Source organism: Uloborus diversus, chromosome 2 (assembly GCF_026930045.1).
Source record: "Uloborus diversus isolate 005 chromosome 2, Udiv.v.3.1, whole genome shotgun sequence".
Lineage (NCBI taxonomy): Eukaryota > Metazoa > Arthropoda > Arachnida > Araneae > Uloboridae > Uloborus > Uloborus diversus.
In genome coordinates, this window is record NC_072732.1 from 107352114 (window position 1) to 107370346 (window position 18233).

The following is an 18233-nucleotide window of genomic DNA, read 5'->3' on the forward strand; positions in this document are numbered from 1 at the left end:
CTATTGTTAAATTAATCCTTTTTGTGTAATGAAATATTTACTAAAAAATTGGAATCTAGACTGAATGTTTTTTCGACATTTTTTTTTTGTGTATGATGCGATAATTATTAAAAATAAAACATGCTATGCATAGTGCGATTCTTTTATCATGTTTTACACGATTCATTCTTCGTAACACAAATAAAAAACAGCTCATCTTAATAAGTTTTTTATTTTCCAAACGCAAATAAAATATATAATTCCCGTCAAACCACTTAACTGCACAATTTCAAATGTAAAACATCAACTTGGAAAATATTGCGTGAGAATGGGTTTGAAGCCCCCCTCCCTCTCGGGACCCTTACGTAATTAATGAATGGTCCCTAAAGACATCCAGTAATGTCCTTACATCCACTATCTCACTATTTTGCGTTGAAAAAAGGGTTCCTTGAAACCCCAAAACACGTGTCTGCAGTAATCTGAATAGTTGGGTTGTAAAACGTTTGTTGTTGCCTGTTACACCTGTATCATTACCTAATGGTATAGTCGAAGGTGGACGTAAGGGGAAAGACTTCCCTCAGGTTTTCAACTTAAGTATTCCGCCTTTTTACCTGAAATATAATTTTAATTTTAATGCCTCTCAAGTTGGAACCTTATTAGCGCACACACTTCCACCAAACATATCATTAGACTACCAAAGCATCCCAAATAATCATTTGATAATCAAGCATTCGACAGCATACATTCAATTATAACACTATTCGAATGAAACATCATGAACTTTTCAAAGCTAGCCCTCTGACCCCCCCCCTAAATGACGGATCCGCCCCTGCAACTGAAACTCTTCAGAAGCAGAGGTGCCCACCCGCCCTGAGGACAAGGGCACCCCCCTCAATATCGCATAGACCACCCCATCGCCAAAAAAAAGCGAAAAATATCCCTCAAAACATCCCCCCCCCCCCTCAAAAGGACATTCCCTAAAAAAGATTAACGTCCATTGAGAATTTCAATGGCGCAGTCTGCGCTATGACCCACCTCCCCTGTGGGCACCTCAGCTCAACCCGCCACTCCAAATTTTTCTGGGGGAAGGGTTAAAGGGTCTCAATGCATATCTTTTCGGAAGGCAACAAAAACCATGACCATTCATAAATAAAATCATTAACTTTTCAAAGCCAGCCCTCTGACCCCCTTAATGACGGATCCACCCCTGCAATTGAATCACTTCAGAAGCAGGGGTGCCCCCTGAGGTCAAGGGCGCACCCCCTCAATATCACAGAGCCCCCGAAAAATAAGAAAAATACCCCTTAAAACACCCCTTCCCCCTAAAAATGTCAATGGCGCAGTCTGCGCCACGATCCCCACCTTCCAAGGTGGGCACCCCTGTCAGAAGTCAACTATATTGAGAGGTTCATTCGATTCTCAAATAGATCAAAAATTACACTGCTCGAGTGATTGAGATCTCGAGAACTCAATATCTCGAGAGCTTAACATCTCGAGAACTTAACATCTCGAGAACTTAACATCTCGAGAACTCAACGTCACGAGAAGTTCAAAGCGAGAACTCGAGCAGTTGATCGCTCGAGCACTCGGAAAGGACAAACGAGAACTCGAGCAGTTGATCGCTCGAGTACTCGGAAAGTGATAATCGAAAACTCGAGCAGTCCATCGCTCGAGAACTCGGAAAGTGATAATCGAGAACTCGAGAAGTTCATCGCTCGAGAACTCGAAAAGTGATAATCGAGAACTCGAGATACGATAATCGAGAACTCATGATAATCGAGTTCTCGAATGATTTTGAATAATCGAGTGATTCGATTATGAGTACTCGATTATGCCCATCACTACCTCTTTGCTCATTACAAATGCTAGAAATATATCTCTGCGCATGCGTCGTCAATCGCAATGAAAACTATTTTTACACTTTGATCAGCGATATTTTGTATGGTTTAATTCTTTGTTGCGATTTAATTTTTCAGATTTATCATGAAGAGACGTTCTACGTCGGAAAGCACCCCTTAAAAGTACACCAAATTCAGTAAATGCCCTCAACCTCCCCCCCCCCCATTTTCACTCTTAGAAATCTGTCCCGTATTTACTGTGCTTAAATCTGGCAACCCTGCTCGTGATTGCGAAAAACATAATTTGAATTCAAAATGACAAAATTCAAATTAATTTTTTTTTTAAAGATTTTTTTTCTGGTGCTAAAATTATTAAGCTGCTTGATGAACAGATTTTGGAGCAAGCTACACAAAATTCTCCGTGTGAAAAAACGTCTTCTCTTAAATCGATCTCTGCTACTTTTAATGTCTGTCCTTGTGACTTATTAACGGTTATTGCAAAATAAACTTTTAAAGGAAACTGCACTCTTCTAAATTCCAAAGGATAGTCCACCTGTGACAATGTTCTTAAAAACTTCGTTTCTAGTTTAGAAAAAATGAAAGTAAAAGGCAGAAACATTATTATTTGACTTGAGAAAAGCCTCTAAGAATCACGTGAGAAACAAAAACAATATCAAATTTAAAATTCGCTATCGACCAAAAGTTGAGATGAATTATAATGATTTGAAGGGAGGAAAGCCTCCGAAAATAAGGAATTTAAATTTCAATGACAGGTTTTAATTTCACAGAAATTAAGAGGTTTAATTAATTTCTTCTGAACTAATTGATATTTCAAAAAATCCTTTCTTAGTGGATAGTTTCGTAATCATGTAGACATGCCTACCAAATTTCAAAGTTGAGACTTCAGCGGTATTGGCTGTGTGTTGATATATATATGTTATCTCAGGACATTGATTTTTATATATTAAGTTACTCTTACTCATTTCGGGAGGGTCCACAACTCAGCGACCCTCCCCTTGGCGTACATTCATCAAAAGCAAAATCAATGTATGTAAATAAATGTGTATAGTTTGAAAATTATTCGCATTACCCCCCCCCCCCCACCCACCCCCGCCTCCCGATTTCCTCTTTAAAACTTTAAGATTTTGTTCATGAACTCATGATCATCCCTGAACTAAATCAAATATACTGGCAGGGGCTGACCAGAGCCGGATTTACCTATAAGCTAAACAAGCTATAGCTTAGGGCCCCTGCTTTGTTGGGGGACACCAGCTCCCGAAAAAGTGCATGATTCGTTCTTTTAAAAATGTCAAGTACTTAAAAAAATAAATTTCATTTTCAAGCACTTGGAAACCGTTTTTTTTTTTTAATTTTTTTTTAAATCTAAAAGCATTGTTCCAGAATCATTTAACATTTTTCAAACTTCTTTTCTTTCGAATTTTGCCACAGACCCCTACTAAGCAGCGGCGGACCCCCCCCCCCCCCATGGGGTTTCGCGGACCACAGTTTCGGAAGCCCTGATCTAAAGTAACCAAAAAATTGGCGCAACTACATTTCACCCTCCTTTGTGTCTAAGTGAATTTAAGCCTCCTAATTGCGCTGAAGACGAAATACCTAATAAAGAAGTTGAGTATATTTTCACACAGGTAGCAAAAAATGTTTTTCTCATCAGTGAGAAGTCGGCGTTCATAAAAATTACAGCGATTCAGGGAACTTTTCGCAAATATACTTGTAAATCGCGGGGAACTAGTGGAAACCCGTGAAATCCCAGAACGTTGCCTGGAAATCATCTGTGACGTTTTGAAATTTTTTTTAGTATACAACAAATGACCCTCAGGTTGAATTAATGAACATCACTTAGAAATGGCATTTTTCTGCGCCTGAATAAAACTTGCGAAAAGCAAAATACAGTGTCATGCTAATAATCTCAAGATCATAGAAAAATTAGGAATTATCGGGACTGCGTCAAAAAAGTATCACTAAACATTGTAAATTTGAAATACTACTCAAAAAAAAAAAAAGGTGAGTATATGTCTCCGAAGTCATTATTTTTGAAATCAAGGAATATTAGCAGGTCTAGGCACATTAAAAAAAAACCCCATGAATTAATAAATTTGTTATCTACTATTGTTTTAGAGTGGTAATGTAACTAAAACAGGAGAGATTTTTTTTTTCGAAAAGTAAATGAATAAATAATTAAATAAATCATGTTAATAAATTAATAGTACATAAATAAAACTCCTTTGAAAGCAACTTTTTTTTTGACGCCATTAATGGATTTAATTATATGTTAAAACTTTTACATGCAAATTGCATTAGCAGCCCATAATCTTGTAAACATTCTTTTTCTAATAAGTAATATTTAAATAAAAGGGGGGAATTGTTCCTGCTTTTAAAATGTGAATGAAGCATTTTTTTTGGTTGTATCTCTGAAATTGAAGGTTAATAAAGATACGTAAAATAATATATCATCGTTTAAAAAAACAAAGCCTTTTTACATAAAACACTAGGTGATTAACATAGAAATAAAAATACATGTCCTTTTAACATCAATGAATATAGAGCTCCGAAAGACTAAATTATTGCAGCCACACTCTTCAGATTTCAGGAAGAATGATTAGTAAAATAAATGAAAGAGGAAAATTAAAGAACCACGTTCAAAATACATTCACTTTCAAGTGTTGGTAATGAGCTCTAAATTAAAAGCTATAAGAATTTTATTTCTCATTTATGTTTAAAGAGTTGCGGTCCGTCGGAGAATTTTTCATTACAGATGAATATTTCGCAAATCAACAGGTGGAACCTTTTATAACTGACATCTCCACCGCCTCGATTTGTATATAAAGGCTAGCTTATCGCTTTCACAGTCACAGTTGGAGAATTGTCCTAATAATTAGGGCTTAAAGATGGTTTGGCTAAATGAAGCAACCGTGTTCTTCACTGCTAGCTTACTGCTACTTTTCTATTGCCCGGTGAACGCACAGGTAGCACAAGCATCAAGCAGTGCTGCAGTACAAAATGTTTTCGGCAATCAAGATGTTGCAAGGAATTTCTTGGGCTGTCTAACATCAGGCATCAGAAGCTCTTCCGCATTTCCAAGACAAGAACAAGAAGATCTCGATGCAGTAGCAACAGGAATTCTCTCAGCTGTTACAACATCAAGTGGAGTATCGGCAGGAGTAAGAGCTCAAGCACTCAGTACAGCCTTAGCATCATCTTTGGCTCAGTTGATTATAGCCGAAGCTGCAGGATCCGAATACTCTACCCAAGCATCTGCTCTCTCGAATGTACTATCCAGCTGCTTCCTGAGAATCACTGGTGTCCCAAATCCACCATTCGTTTCTGAAATCGAGGGTCTGGTCTCCTTATTTGCTGAAGAAGCTGGCCTACCTCCTCTAAATTTATCTCAATTTTCAACAGGAGGAATTAGCGTTGGCCTGGGGCAAGCGGGAAGTCAGGCAGGAAGCCAAGCTGGAAGTCAATCAGCAAGTCAGGCAGCAGCAAGCAGCTCGACCTCCGCTTTTGCCTCTGCATCTGCTTTCGCACAATCAGCGTCTTTCGCACTTTCATCCTCCAGCTCTTTCGCAAGCGCCGTCTCATCAGCTTCTTCGGTTTCTGCTCTCGGAATTTTAGGATATCAAGTAGGCCTCCAAGCAGCAGGTTCTCTCGGAATCAGCAACTCCCAGGCATTTGCCAGTTCAATATCTCAAGCACTTACTTCCGTTGGTGTGGGAGCTAGTTCATCAGCATACGCGAGTGCAGTATCTGGAGTTGTTGCTCAATACCTTTCAGGAACAGGTGTTCTTACATCAGCGAATGCACAAGCTCTGGCTTCCTCTTTCGCAAATGTATTTGCAGCGTCTGCAGCCTCAGCTTCTGCAGCGGCATCTGCTTCAAGCGCAGCATCTGCACAGTCTGCTGCTGCTGCATTAGCTCAAAGTCAGTCGGCAGCCTCTGCATTCTCTCAAGCAGCTAGTCAAGCATTTAGTCAGGCAACTAGCCAAGCAGGAAGTCAAGCCGCAAGCCAAGCAGGAAGTCAAGCCGCAAGCCAAGCAGGAAGTCAAGCCGCAAGCCAAGCCGGAAGTCAAGCCGCAAGCCAAGCCGGAAGTCAAGCTGCAAGTCAAAGTGGATCTGGAGCATCGAGTTTCACAACAACCATTTCGAGGAGTAGTGCTGGTAGTCAGGCTGGTAGTCAAGCTGGTAGCCAAGCAGGAAGTCAAGCTGGTAGCCAAGCAGGAAGTCAAGCTGGTAGCCAAGCAGGAAGTCAAGCTGGTAGCCAAGCAGGAAGTCAAGCTGGTAGCCAAGCAGGAAGTCAAGCTGGTAGCCAAGCTGGCAGCCAAGCAGCTAGCCAAGCTGGAAGTCAATCAGCAAGTCAGGCATCAGCAAGCAGCTCTGCCTCCGCTTTTGCCTCTGCATCAGCTTTCGCTCAATCAGCGTCTTTCGCACTTTCATCCTCCAGCTCTTTCGCAAGCGCCGTCTCATCAGCTTCTTCGGTTTCTGCTCTCGGAACTTTAGGATATCAAGTTGGCCTCCAAGCAGCAGGTTCTCTTGGAATCAGCAACTCCCAGGCATTTGCCAGTTCAATATCTCAAGCACTTACTTCGGTTGGTGTGGGAGCTAGTTCATCAGCATACGCGAGTGCAGTATCTGGAGTTGTTGCTCAATACCTTTCAGGAACAGGTGTTCTTACATCAGCGAATGCACAAGCTCTGGCTTCCTCTTTCGCAAATGTATTTGCAGCGTCTGCAGCCTCAGCTTCTGCAGCGGCATCTGCTTCAAGCGCAGCATCTGCACAGTCTGCTGCTGCTGCATCAGCTCAAAGTCAGTCGGCAGCCTCTGCATTCTCTCAAGCAGCAAGTCAAGCATTTAGTCAGGCAGCTAGCCAAGCAGGAAGTCAAGCCGCAAGCCAAGCAGGAAGTCAAGCCGCAAGCCAAGCAGGAAGTCAAGCCGCAAGCCAAGCAGGAAGTCAAGCCGCAAGCCAAGCCGGAAGTCAAGCTGCAAGTCAAAGTGGATCTGGAGCATCGAGTTTCACAACAACCATTTCGAGGAGTAGTGCTGGTAGTCAGGCTGGTAGTCAAGCTGGTAGCCAAGCAGGAAGTCAAGCTGGTAGCCAAGCAGGAAGTCAAGCTGGTAGCCAAGCAGGAAGTCAAGCTGGTAGCCAAGCAGGAAGTCAAGCTGGTAGCCAAGCTGGCAGCCAAGCAGCTAGCCAAGCTGGAAGTCAATCAGCAAGTCAGGCATCAGCAAGCAGCTCTGCCTCCGCTTTTGCCTCTGCATCAGCTTTCGCTCAATCAGCGTCTTTCGCACTTTCATCCTCCAGCTCTTTCGCAAGCGCCGTCTCATCAGCTTCTTCGGTTTCTGCTCTCGGAACTTTAGGATATCAAGTTGGCCTCCAAGCAGCAGGTTCTCTCGGAATCAGCAACTCCCAGGCATTTGCCAGTTCAATATCTCAAGCACTTACTTCGGTTGGTGTGGGAGCTAGTTCATCAGCATACGCGAGTGCAGTATCTGGAGTTGTTGCTCAATACCTTTCAGGAACAGGTGTTCTTACATCAGCGAATGCACAAGCTCTGGCTTCCTCTTTCGCAAATGTATTTGCAGCGTCTGCAGCCTCAGCTTCTGCAGCGGCATCTGCTTCAAGCGCAGCATCTGCACAGTCTACTGCTGCTGCATTAGCTCAAAGTCAGTCGGCAGCCTCTGCATTCTCTCAAGCAGCTAGTCAAGCATTTAGTCAGGCAGCTAGCCAAGCAGGAAGTCAAGCCGCAAGCCAAGCAGGAAGTCAAGCCGCAAGCCAAGCAGGAAGTCAAGCCGCAAGCCAAGCCGGAAGTCAAGCCGCAAGCCAAGCCGGAAGTCAAGCTGCAAGTCAAAGTGGATCTGGAGCATCGAGTTTCACAACAACCATTTCGAGGAGTAGTGCTGGTAGTCAGGCTGGTAGTCAAGCTGGTAGCCAAGCAGGAAGTCAAGCTGGTAGCCAAGCAGGAAGTCAAGCTGGTAGCCAAGCAGGAAGTCAAGCTGGTAGCCAAGCAGGAAGTCAAGCTGGTAGCCAAGCAGGAAGTCAAGCTGGTAGCCAAGCAGGAAGTCAAGCTGGTAGCCAAGCTGGCAGCCAAGCAGCTAGCCAAGCTGGAAGTCAATCAGCAAGTCAGGCATCAGCAAGCAGCTCTGCCTCCGCTTTTGCCTCTGCATCAGCTTTCGCTCAATCAGCGTCTTTCGCACTTTCATCCTCCAGCTCTTTCGCAAGCGCCGTCTCATCAGCTTCTTCGGTTTCTGCTCTCGGAACTTTAGGATATCAAGTTGGCCTCCAAGCAGCAGGTTCTCTTGGAATCAGCAACTCCCAGGCATTTGCCAGTTCAATATCTCAAGCACTTACTTCGGTTGGTGTGGGAGCTAGTTCATCAGCATACGCGAGTGCAGTATCTGGAGTTGTTGCTCAATACCTTTCAGGAACAGGTGTTCTTACATCAGCGAATGCACAAGCTCTGGCTTCCTCTTTCGCAAATGTATTTGCAGCGTCTGCAGCCTCAGCTTCTGCAGCGGCATCTGCTTCAAGCGCAGCATCTGCACAGTCTGCTGCTGCTGCATCAGCTCAAAGTCAGTCGGCAGCCTCTGCATTCTCTCAAGCAGCAAGTCAAGCATTTAGTCAGGCAGCTAGCCAAGCAGGAAGTCAAGCCGCAAGCCAAGCAGGAAGTCAAGCCGCAAGCCAAGCAGGAAGTCAAGCCGCAAGCCAAGCAGGAAGTCAAGCCGCAAGCCAAGCCGGAAGTCAAGCTGCAAGTCAAAGTGGATCTGGAGCATCGAGTTTCACAACAACCATTTCGAGGAGTAGTGCTGGTAGTCAGGCTGGTAGTCAAGCTGGTAGCCAAGCAGGAAGTCAAGCTGGTAGCCAAGCAGGAAGTCAAGCTGGTAGCCAAGCAGGAAGTCAAGCTGGTAGCCAAACAGGAAGTCAAGCTGGTAGCCAAGCAGGAAGTCAAGCTGGTAGCCAAGCTGGCAGCCAAGCAGCTAGCCAAGCTGGAAGTCAATCAGCAAGTCAGGCATCAGCAAGCAGCTCTGCCTCCGCTTTTGCCTCTGCATCAGCTTTCGCTCAATCAGCGTCTTTCGCACTTTCATCCTCCAGCTCTTTCGCAAGCGCCGTCTCATCAGCTTCTTCGGTTTCTGCTCTCGGAACTTTAGGATATCAAGTTGGCCTCCAAGCAGCAGGTTCTCTCGGAATCAGCAACTCCCAGGCATTTGCCAGTTCAATATCTCAAGCACTTACTTCGGTTGGTGTGGGAGCTAGTTCATCAGCATACGCGAGTGCAGTATCTGGAGTTGTTGCTCAATACCTTTCAGGAACAGGTGTTCTTACATCAGCGAATGCACAAGCTCTGGCTTCCTCTTTCGCAAATGTATTTGCAGCGTCTGCAGCCTCAGCTTCTGCAGCGGCATCTGCTTCAAGCGCAGCATCTGCACAGTCTACTGCTGCTGCATTAGCTCAAAGTCAGTCGGCAGCCTCTGCATTCTCTCAAGCAGCTAGTCAAGCATTTAGTCAGGCAGCTAGCCAAGCAGGAAGTCAAGCCGCAAGCCAAGCAGGAAGTCAAGCCGCAAGCCAAGCAGGAAGTCAAGCCGCAAGCCAAGCAGGAAGTCAAGCCGCAAGCCAAGCCGGAAGTCAAGCTGCAAGTCAAAGTGGATCTGGAGCATCGAGTTTCACAACAACCATTTCGAGGAGTAGTGCTGGTAGTCAGGCTGGTAGTCAAGCTGGTAGCCAAGCAGGAAGTCAAGCTGGTAGCCAAGCAGGAAGTCAAGCTGGTAGCCAAGCAGGAAGTCAAGCTGGTAGCCAAGCAGGAAGTCAAGCTGGTAGCCAAGCCGGCAGCCAAGCAGCTAGCCAAGCTGGAAGTCAATCAGCAAGTCAGGCATCAGCAAGCAGCTCTGCCTCCGCTTTTGCCTCTGCATCAGCTTTCGCTCAATCAGCGTCTTTCGCACTTTCATCCTCCAGCTCTTTCGCAAGCGCCGTCTCATCAGCTTCTTCGGTTTCTGCTCTCGGAACTTTAGGATATCAAGTTGGCCTCCAAGCAGCAGGTTCTCTCGGAATCAGCAACTCCCAGGCATTTGCCAGTTCAATATCTCAAGCACTTACTTCGGTTGGTGTGGGAGCTAGTTCATCAGCATACGCGAGTGCAGTATCTGGAGTTGTTGCTCAATACCTTTCAGGAACAGGTGTTCTTACATCAGCGAATGCACAAGCTCTGGCTTCCTCTTTCGCAAATGTATTTGCAGCGTCTGCAGCCTCAGCTTCTGCAGCGGCATCTGCTTCAAGCGCAGCATCTGCACAGTCTGCTGCTGCTGCATTAGCTCAAAGTCAGTCGGCAGCCTCTGCATTCTCTCAAGCAGCTAGTCAAGCATTTAGTCAGGCAGCTAGCCAAGCAGGAAGTCAAGCCGCAAGCCAAGCAGGAAGTCAAGCCACAAGCCAAGCAGGAAGTCAAGCCGCAAGCCAAGCCGGAAGTCAAGCCGCAAGCCAAGCCGGAAGTCAAGCTGCAAGTCAAAGTGGATCTGGAGCATCGAGTTTCACAACAACCATTTCGAGGAGTAGTGCTGGTAGTCAGGCTGGTAGTCAAGCTGGTAGCCAAGCAGGAAGTCAAGCTGGTAGCCAAGCAGGAAGTCAAGCTGGTAGCCAAGCAGGAAGTCAAGCTGGTAGCCAAGCAGGAAGTCAAGCTGGTAGCCAAGCAGGAAGTCAAGCTGGTAGCCAAGCAGGAAGTCAAGCTGGTAGCCAAGCTGGCAGTCAAGCAGCTAGCCAAGCTGGAAGTCAATCAGCAAGTCAGGCATCAGCAAGCAGCTCTGCCTCCGCTTTTGCCTCTGCATCAGCTTTCGCTCAATCAGCGTCTTTCGCACTTTCATCCTCCAGCTCTTTCGCAAGCGCCGTCTCATCAGCTTCTTCGGTTTCTGCTCTCGGAACTTTAGGATATCAAGTTGGCCTCCAAGCAGCAGGTTCTCTCGGAATCAGCAACTCCCAGGCATTTGCCAGTTCAATATCTCAAGCACTTACTTCGGTTGGTGTGGGAGCTAGTTCATCAGCATACGCGAGTGCAGTATCTGGAGTTGTTGCTCAATACCTTTCAGGAACAGGTGTTCTTACATCAGCGAATGCACAAGCTCTGGCTTCCTCTTTCGCAAATGTATTTGCAGCGTCTGCAGCCTCAGCTTCTGCAGCGGCATCTGCTTCAAGCGCAGCATCTGCACAGTCTGCTGCTGCTGCATTAGCTCAAAGTCAGTCGGCAGCCTCTGCATTCTCTCAAGCAGCTAGTCAAGCATTTAGTCAGGCAGCTAGCCAAGCAGGAAGTCAAGCCGCAAGCCAAGCAGGAAGTCAAGCCGCAAGCCAAGCAGGAAGTCAAGCCGCAAGCCAAGCAGGAAGTCAAGCCGCAAGCCAAGCCGGAAGTCAAGCCGCAAGCCAAGCCGGAAGTCAAGCTGCAAGTCAAAGTGGATCTGGAGCATCGAGTTTCACAACAACCATTTCGAGGAGTAGTGCTGGTAGTCAGGCTGGTAGTCAAGCTAGTAGCCAAGCAGGAAGTCAAGCTGGTAGCCAAGCAGGAAGTCAGGCTGGTAGCCAAGCAGGAAGTCAAGCTGGTAGCCAAGCAGGAAGTCAAGCTGGTAGCCAAGCAGGAAGTCAAGCTGGTAGCCAAGCTGGCAGCCAAGCAGCTAGCCAAGCTGGAAGTCAATCAGCAAGTCAGGCATCAGCAAGCAGCTCTGCCTCCGCTTTTGCCTCTGCATCAGCTTTCGCTCAATCAGCGTCTTTCGCACTTTCATCCTCCAGCTCTTTCGCAAGCGCCGTCTCATCAGCTTCTTCGGTTTCTGCTCTCGGAACTTTAGGATATCAAGTTGGCCTCCAAGCAGCAGGTTCTCTCGGAATCAGCAACTCCCAGGCATTTGCCAGTTCAATATCTCAAGCACTTACTTCGGTTGGTGTGGGAGCTAGTTCATCAGCATACGCGAGTGCAGTATCTGGAGTTGTTGCTCAATACCTTTCAGGAACAGGTGTTCTTACATCAGCGAATGCTCAAGCTCTGGCTTCCTCTTTCGCAAATGTATTTGCAGCGTCTGCAGCCTCAGCTTCTGCAGCGGCATCTGCTTCAAGCGCAGCATCTGCACAGTCTACTGCTGCTGCATTAGCTCAAAGTCAGTCGGCAGCCTCTGCATTCTCTCAAGCAGCTAGTCAAGCATTTAGTCAGGCAGCTAGCCAAGCAGGAAGTCAAGCCGCAAGCCAAGCAGGAAGTCAAGCCGCAAGCCAAGCAGGAAGTCAAGCCGCAAGCCAAGCCGGAAGTCAAGCTGCAAGTCAAAGTGGATCTGGAGCATCGAGTTTCACAACAACCATTTCGAGGAGTAGTGCTGGTAGTCAGGCTGGTAGTCAAGCTGGTAGCCAAGCAGGAAGTCAAGCTGGTAGCCAAGCAGGAAGTCAAGCTGGTAGCCAAGCAGGAAGTCAAGCTGGTAGCCAAGCTGGCAGCCAAGCAGCTAGCCAAGCTGGAAGTCAATCAGCAAGTCAGGCATCAGCAAGCAGCTCTGCCTCCGCTTTTGCCTCTGCATCAGCTTTCGCTCAATCAGCGTCTTTCGCACTTTCATCCTCCAGCTCTTTCGCAAGCGCCGTCTCATCAGCTTCTTCGGTTTCTGCTCTCGGAACTTTAGGATATCAAGTTGGCCTCCAAGCAGCAGGTTCTCTCGGAATCAGCAACTCCCAGGCATTTGCCAGTTCAATATCTCAAGCACTTACTTCGGTTGGTGTGGGAGCTAGTTCATCAGCATACGCGAGTGCAGTATCTGGAGTTGTTGCTCAATACCTTTCAGGAACAGGTGTTCTTACATCAGCGAATGCACAAGCTCTGGCTTCCTCTTTCGCAAATGTATTTGCAGCGTCTGCAGCCTCAGCTTCTGCAGCGGCATCTGCTTCAAGCGCAGCATCTGCACAGTCTGCTGCTGCTGCATTAGCTCAAAGTCAGTCGGCAGCCTCTGCATTCTCTCAAGCAGCTAGTCAAGCATTTAGTCAGGCAGCTAGCCAAGCAGGAAGTCAAGTCGCAAGCCAAGCAGGAAGTCAAGCCGAGAGCCAAGCTGGAAGTCAAGCCGCAAGCCAAGCAGGAAGTCAAGCCGCAAGCCAAGCCGGAAGTCAAGCTGCAAGTCAAAGTGGATCTGGAGCATCGAGTTTCACAACAACCATTTCGAGGAGTAGTGCTGGTAGTCAAGCTGGTAGTCAAGCTGGTAGCCAAGCAGGAAGTCAAGCTGGTAGCCAAGCAGGAAGTCAAGCTGGTAGCCAAGCTGGCAGCCAAGCTGGCAGCCAAGCAGCTAGCCAAGCTGGAAGTCAATCAGCAAGTCAGGCATCAGCAAGCAGCTCTGCCTCCGCTTTTGCCTCTGCGTCAGCTTTCGCTCAATCAGCGTCTTTCGCACTTTCATCCTCCAGCTCTTTTGCAAGCGCCGTCTCATCAGCTTCTTCGGTTTCTGCTCTCGGAACTTTAGGATATCAAGTAGGCCTCCAAGCAGCAGGTTCTCTCGGAATCAGCAACTCCCAGGCATTTGCTAGTTCAATATCTCAAGCACTTACTTCGGTTGGTGTGGGAGCTAGTTCATCAGCATACGCGAGTGCAGTATCTGGAGTTGTTGCTCAATACCTTTCAGGAACAGGTGCTCTTACATCAGCGAATGCACAAGCTCTGGCTTCCTCTTTCGCAAATGTATTTGCAGCGTCTGCAGCCTCAGCTTCTGCAGCGGCATCTGCTTCAAGCGCAACATCTGCACAGTCGGCTGCTGCTGCATTAGCTCAAAGTCAGGCGGCAGCGTCAGCGTTTTCACAAGCAGCAAGTCAAGCATCGAGTCAAGCATCGAGTCAAGCAGCAAGTCAAGCATCGAGTCAAGCATCGAGTCAAGCAGGAAGTCAAGCATCGAGTCAAGCATCGAGTCAAGCATCGAGTCAAGCAGTAAGTCAAGCAGCTAGCCAAGCAGCAAGTCAAGCAGCAAGCCAAAGTGCAGCCTCAGCTAGAGCAGGAGCTTCCAGTGCTTCATTTTCCGCGTCTCAAAGTAATGCAGCCAGTCAAGCAGGTAGCCAAGCAGCAAGCCGAGCTGCCAGCCAAGCAGCTAGCCAAGCTGGAAGTCAATCAGCAAGTCAGGCAGCAGCAAGCAGCTCTGCCTCAGCTTCTGCCTCTGCATCTGCTTTCGCACAATCAGCTTCTCTCGCCCTAGCATCCTCCAGTTCTTTTGCAAGCGCCATCTCATCCGTTTCTTCAGTTTCTTCTCTTGGATCTTTAGGATATCAAGTTGGTCTTCAAGCAGCTGGGTCACTCGGAATCAGCAACTCCCAAGCATTCGCCAGTTCTATATCTCAAGCCCTTACTTCGGTTGGAGTAGGAGCTAGTTCAGCGGCTTACGCTAGTGCGGTATCCGGCGTTCTTGCTCAGTACCTTTCAGGAACAGGTGTCCTTACATCAGCCAACGCACAAGCTCTGGCTTCCTCTTTCGCAAATGTATTTGCTGCATCTGCAGCCTCAGCATCAGCCGCGACATCTGCCTCTAGCTCAGCTTCTGCACAGTCTGCTGCAGCAGCATTGGCTCAAAATCAGTCGGCAGCATCGGCATTCTCCCAGGCTGCTAGTCAAGCAGGAAGTCAAGCGTCAAGCCAAGCAGGAAGTCAAGTGGCGAGCCAAAGTGCTTCCGGTTCAGGGGCTTTTGGATTCGGCACTTCTGCTTCAGGGATAATAACTTCTTCTCCTAGTTTAGCAAACTTAGTCAGCAATGTGGCTCCAATCCTTCTGTCTTCTAATGGTTTGTCTTCTTCTTCAGCCTCTTCACGAATTAATAGCATTGCTTCCGGTTTATCGACTGCTCTATCATCATCAAGTGGTGTCAGCCTTGAAAACCTTTCGAGTAGTTTATCTTCTGTGTTCTCAGAAATTCAGAACAATAGTTTCGGGGTTTCTGCTGAGCAAGCTTTGATTCAAGCTCTGTTTGAAGTCTTAACTGGTACAGTGCAAGTTCTTAACAGAGGTCAAACATCGTTCGTGAGTGTATCATCTCCTACTGTGATTAGCAGTTCTTTTTAGACTCTTCAGCTAAAGAACACGAAACGTTTGAATCGTGATTGTCTCTTGTAACTTTTCTTTTAAACATTTCGATAGAAAAATAAAGACAGTATTAGCAAGCAAATGTTTTTTAGTTCAGAATGTTTTTTATTCGTTTACTAAGTTCTTTATTTTTTTTTATTTTTTGGCGAACTTATGTATTTTGATTTATTTATTACATTATTTATAAGTGCTTTTTCCAAATAGGAGAAATAAAATTATAGAAAACTCATGCATTTAAGAATTGGAATAGACATTGTCGTAGAACATAGAAGTGTTACTCCTTTAGATAAATGTGTAAAATACAGTCAACTCTCAGTAGAGAGTCCAGAGCAACCGGCTGAAACCTTCGAGTCATCGGTAGCTTGAGTTATCGGATGTTCCCCTCCTAGCCTCTTCTGAAGAATAATTTTTATTTTCTTTTTTAGAAATGAATAATCTATTACACTTATAGTTTTGATAAAACCAGGGCTGCGGAGTCGGAAGGAAAATGGCTGACGTCGACTCCGACTCATGCATTTTGAAGTGTCCGACTCCAACTCCGACTCCAGATCATTTATTTATTTCTTTATTTTAATTTCCCCCCTTATGGGAAGGGGGAGAAACCCCTAAACAGTGATTGAAATTTTAATTCCTTTTATGAAATTTTCACGTTGTATTTTATTGATTATTTAAATGCATGAAACGTTAAAAATTCAATTTGAAAATGGGTTTTCCCAGTAGTTGCGATTTTAAAAGTGAAAAGACTTAAAAACCCATTTTTTTAGTCCAAAAATTTAAACGGATTAATTTGCTCTCCTTTAATGTTTAACAATTAGAGGTTGATTAAATCGTGTGCTTTCAATTTTTGAAAGCTGTAAAGAGAGTTACTTGAGGGAAAGAAAAAGCTTTTTCGTTAAGTCAAAAAAAATTTCTTGGATGCGGGCGGTCCGCCCGGGTGACACCCCAAGTTAATTTCAGAGTTTATAACAAATATAAATTCTTTAATTCTGAAAAATTTCTTCAATAAATCTTAAATTATATTTCATCAATAAAATTTCAGCGAAAATAGGGCACTCTCACTATTAGGACTGGCCGATATCAGAATTTTAATACCGCGATATATCGCTCGCCAAATATCGATATTTTCGATACATCGATATATTCTTGGGGGGAGGGAAGGGATGCAAAGCATCGAAAAACAACAAAAAACATTTCCAAATATAATATTATTTCTCTAATTCAAAGAGGGGGGAGGAGGAGAGCGTGATCAATGGTATAGCTCAATGCATGACAAAAGTTTAAAATATTGTAACGGATTCGGTGCGACTTCTACTTTATTGAAATGAAGACACAGTTCTTGATAAAAACACGGGAAATTTATTTACACTATGTACAGGAAAGATCGTCAACAACTGCTAAATTATTCATCAGCAATTAAGCAATTAACACACAAAACCGTAAACTCAACGTTTACACACGTATTTACTTCCAAATACGAAAACAACACAGCGAAATGCCTCGCAATAAACAGAGCAAAAATGCTCTCAGTTCGAAATATCAATCGAAACTCTTCTGTTTATCCATCGCTAACGGCTTATATAGACACCGAAAAGAAATTTCTCAAATATTCCACACGCTTCTGTAAAGTAGTAGACCGTTATCAAATTTTATCAATGAAAAGAAATGAAAATAGGGGCTCGTATACTTTAGCCGAATGAAAAGGGGTTGTATATTCATTACGGGAAACTATTTACAGGTTACGTTACTACAAAAATTACTATTTACAGGATTTGTAACATTGCCCCCTTCCTAAGGACTGCACGTCCCGGGCAGTACAATCCCCAGAAAGGGTGCCAAACTTCTATCACATGTTCACAAATACACACATTAAATAATAACCAATAATGCATAGGAAACACAATAATAACAAGAAATATTACTAAACATTAAAAGCAAAAAAAAAATTATCTACAACCTTTATGTTATCAACCATTGCTGTTTACGTAATACTCATGAACTATGGCCATAGTATGGGGCTAACCGATCATAATGTACAACCCTAGGTTTTGCATTAGGTGATTTTTGGATCCTCACTACGACGGCATTTAGTCGGTTAAGGACTTTGTAGGGTCCATTCCAATGCGACTGCAATTTGGGTGACAGACCTTTCCGTCGGATGGGATTCCATAACCAAACCTTGTCGCCTTCGTTGAATTCATGTCCAGTAGACCTTGTGTCGTATCGGGTCTTCATCTTCTCCGCCGCGATGTTGATTCGCTCTCGTGCGAAGTTATGAACGTCTTCCAACGGGGCCTGGAGATCCTGGATGTACTCCTCAGGCGATGCAGGCGCATCCGGAGGACGACCGAAGACGAGATCACAAGGTAGCCGAAGCTCTCGTCCGAAGAGCATCTGAGATGGGGCATATCCGGTAGTCTCGTGGACAGCACTGCGGTAGGCCAGCAGGAACAAAGGTAGCTTCTTGTCCCAATCCTGTTGATTTCTGGATACCATAAGCGAGAGATTATTTAGGATTGTGCGGTTAAATCTCTCCACCATGCCGTCCGATTGTGGGTGTAGTGGTGTTGTCCTAGTTTTCTCAATTCCGAGAATTTGACATAGGCCCTTAAACACAGTAGAGATGAAATTCCTCCCTTGATCGGAATGAATCTGCAAAGGTGTTCCGTATCTCGAGATCCAATGTTGGACTAGAGTCTCTGCTACGGTGGTAGCCTCTTGATCTGGAATGGGATATGCTTCCGGCCATTTGGTGAAGTAGTCGATGGAAACAAGAATGTATTTGTTCCCATCAGCAGTTCTTGGTAGAGGACCCAAGATGTCGATCCCAATTCGTTCGAAAGGAGCTCCAACGTTGTACAGATGTAGCTTCCCTCTGCTTCTCTTCTTCGGTCCTTTACGAGCAGCACAGGCGTCACAAGAATGGCACCACTTCTCCACGTCATCCTTCGCCTTGCTCCAGAAGAAGCGCTCCCGAACTTTATTGAGGGTTTTCAAGACACCAAAATGTCCTCCAGTCGCACTACTATGTATTTCTTTCAGAACATCTGAAATCCTTGATCGGGGAAGTAGTAACTGCCACCTAGATGTTTTGCCGTCATCAGATTCCCATTTTCGGTACAGCACGCCGTTCCGTAAATGGAGCAAGTTCCATAAAGCCCAGTATCTTTTTGTTGCAGGACTGAAGATGGAAACGTCCTGCCACCTAGGTCGCCGACTGTCACTTTCCATTAACTCCAAAATTGGTTTTATGTCGGGGTCTTCAAGTTGATCTTTTCGAACTTGGTCGTCACTCCATGGATCAGGTTCTGATGATATTGGAGTCACTGTTACCTGATAGGCGGTAAGGCTAGTCGTT

The 18233-nt window shown here is 45.5% G+C and overlaps 1 protein-coding gene across 32 annotated transcripts; it reads left to right on the forward strand.

The window, feature by feature from the left end:
- Positions 1 to 4687: 4687 nt before the first annotated feature.
- Positions 4688 to 14960, forward strand: LOC129235324 (pneumococcal serine-rich repeat protein-like). 32 transcript variants are annotated; one of them, XM_054869090.1, is made up of 6 exons: positions 4688 to 8663; positions 8724 to 10403; positions 10464 to 11309; positions 11346 to 12179; positions 12906 to 13001; positions 13038 to 14960. In XM_054869090.1, the coding sequence occupies exons 1-6, from the start codon at positions 4724 to 4726 to the stop codon at positions 14855 to 14857; spliced, it is 9216 nt and encodes a 3071-aa protein (XP_054725065.1). In that variant the 5' UTR covers positions 4688 to 4723; the 3' UTR covers positions 14858 to 14960. The 32 variants fall into 32 exon arrangements, with proteins under 32 accessions (XP_054725065.1, XP_054725062.1, XP_054725064.1 ...); XM_054869087.1 differs by having other exon boundaries at positions 10464 to 11321; positions 11370 to 12179; positions 12906 to 14960; XM_054869089.1 differs by having other exon boundaries at positions 10464 to 11321; positions 11394 to 12179; positions 12906 to 14960.
- The last annotated feature ends 3273 nt before the right edge of the window (positions 14961 to 18233 follow it).

What these genes read in the sequence shown, in the direction of transcription:
- LOC129235324 (XM_054869058.1), top strand. Translation starts at nt 4,724, where the DNA reads ATGGTTTGGCTAAATGAAGCAACCGTGTTCTTCACTGCTAGCTTACTG. An exon ending in TCAGGCTGGTAGTCAAGCTG is followed by an intron (nt 8,664 to 8,723) that starts GTAGCCAAGCAG and finishes GTAGCCAAGCAG; the next exon opens with GAAGTCAAGCTGGTAGCCAA. An exon ending in CATTTCGAGGAGTAGTGCTG is followed by an intron (nt 11,310 to 11,345) that starts GTAGTCAGGCTG and finishes GTAGCCAAGCAG; the next exon opens with GAAGTCAAGCTGGTAGCCAA.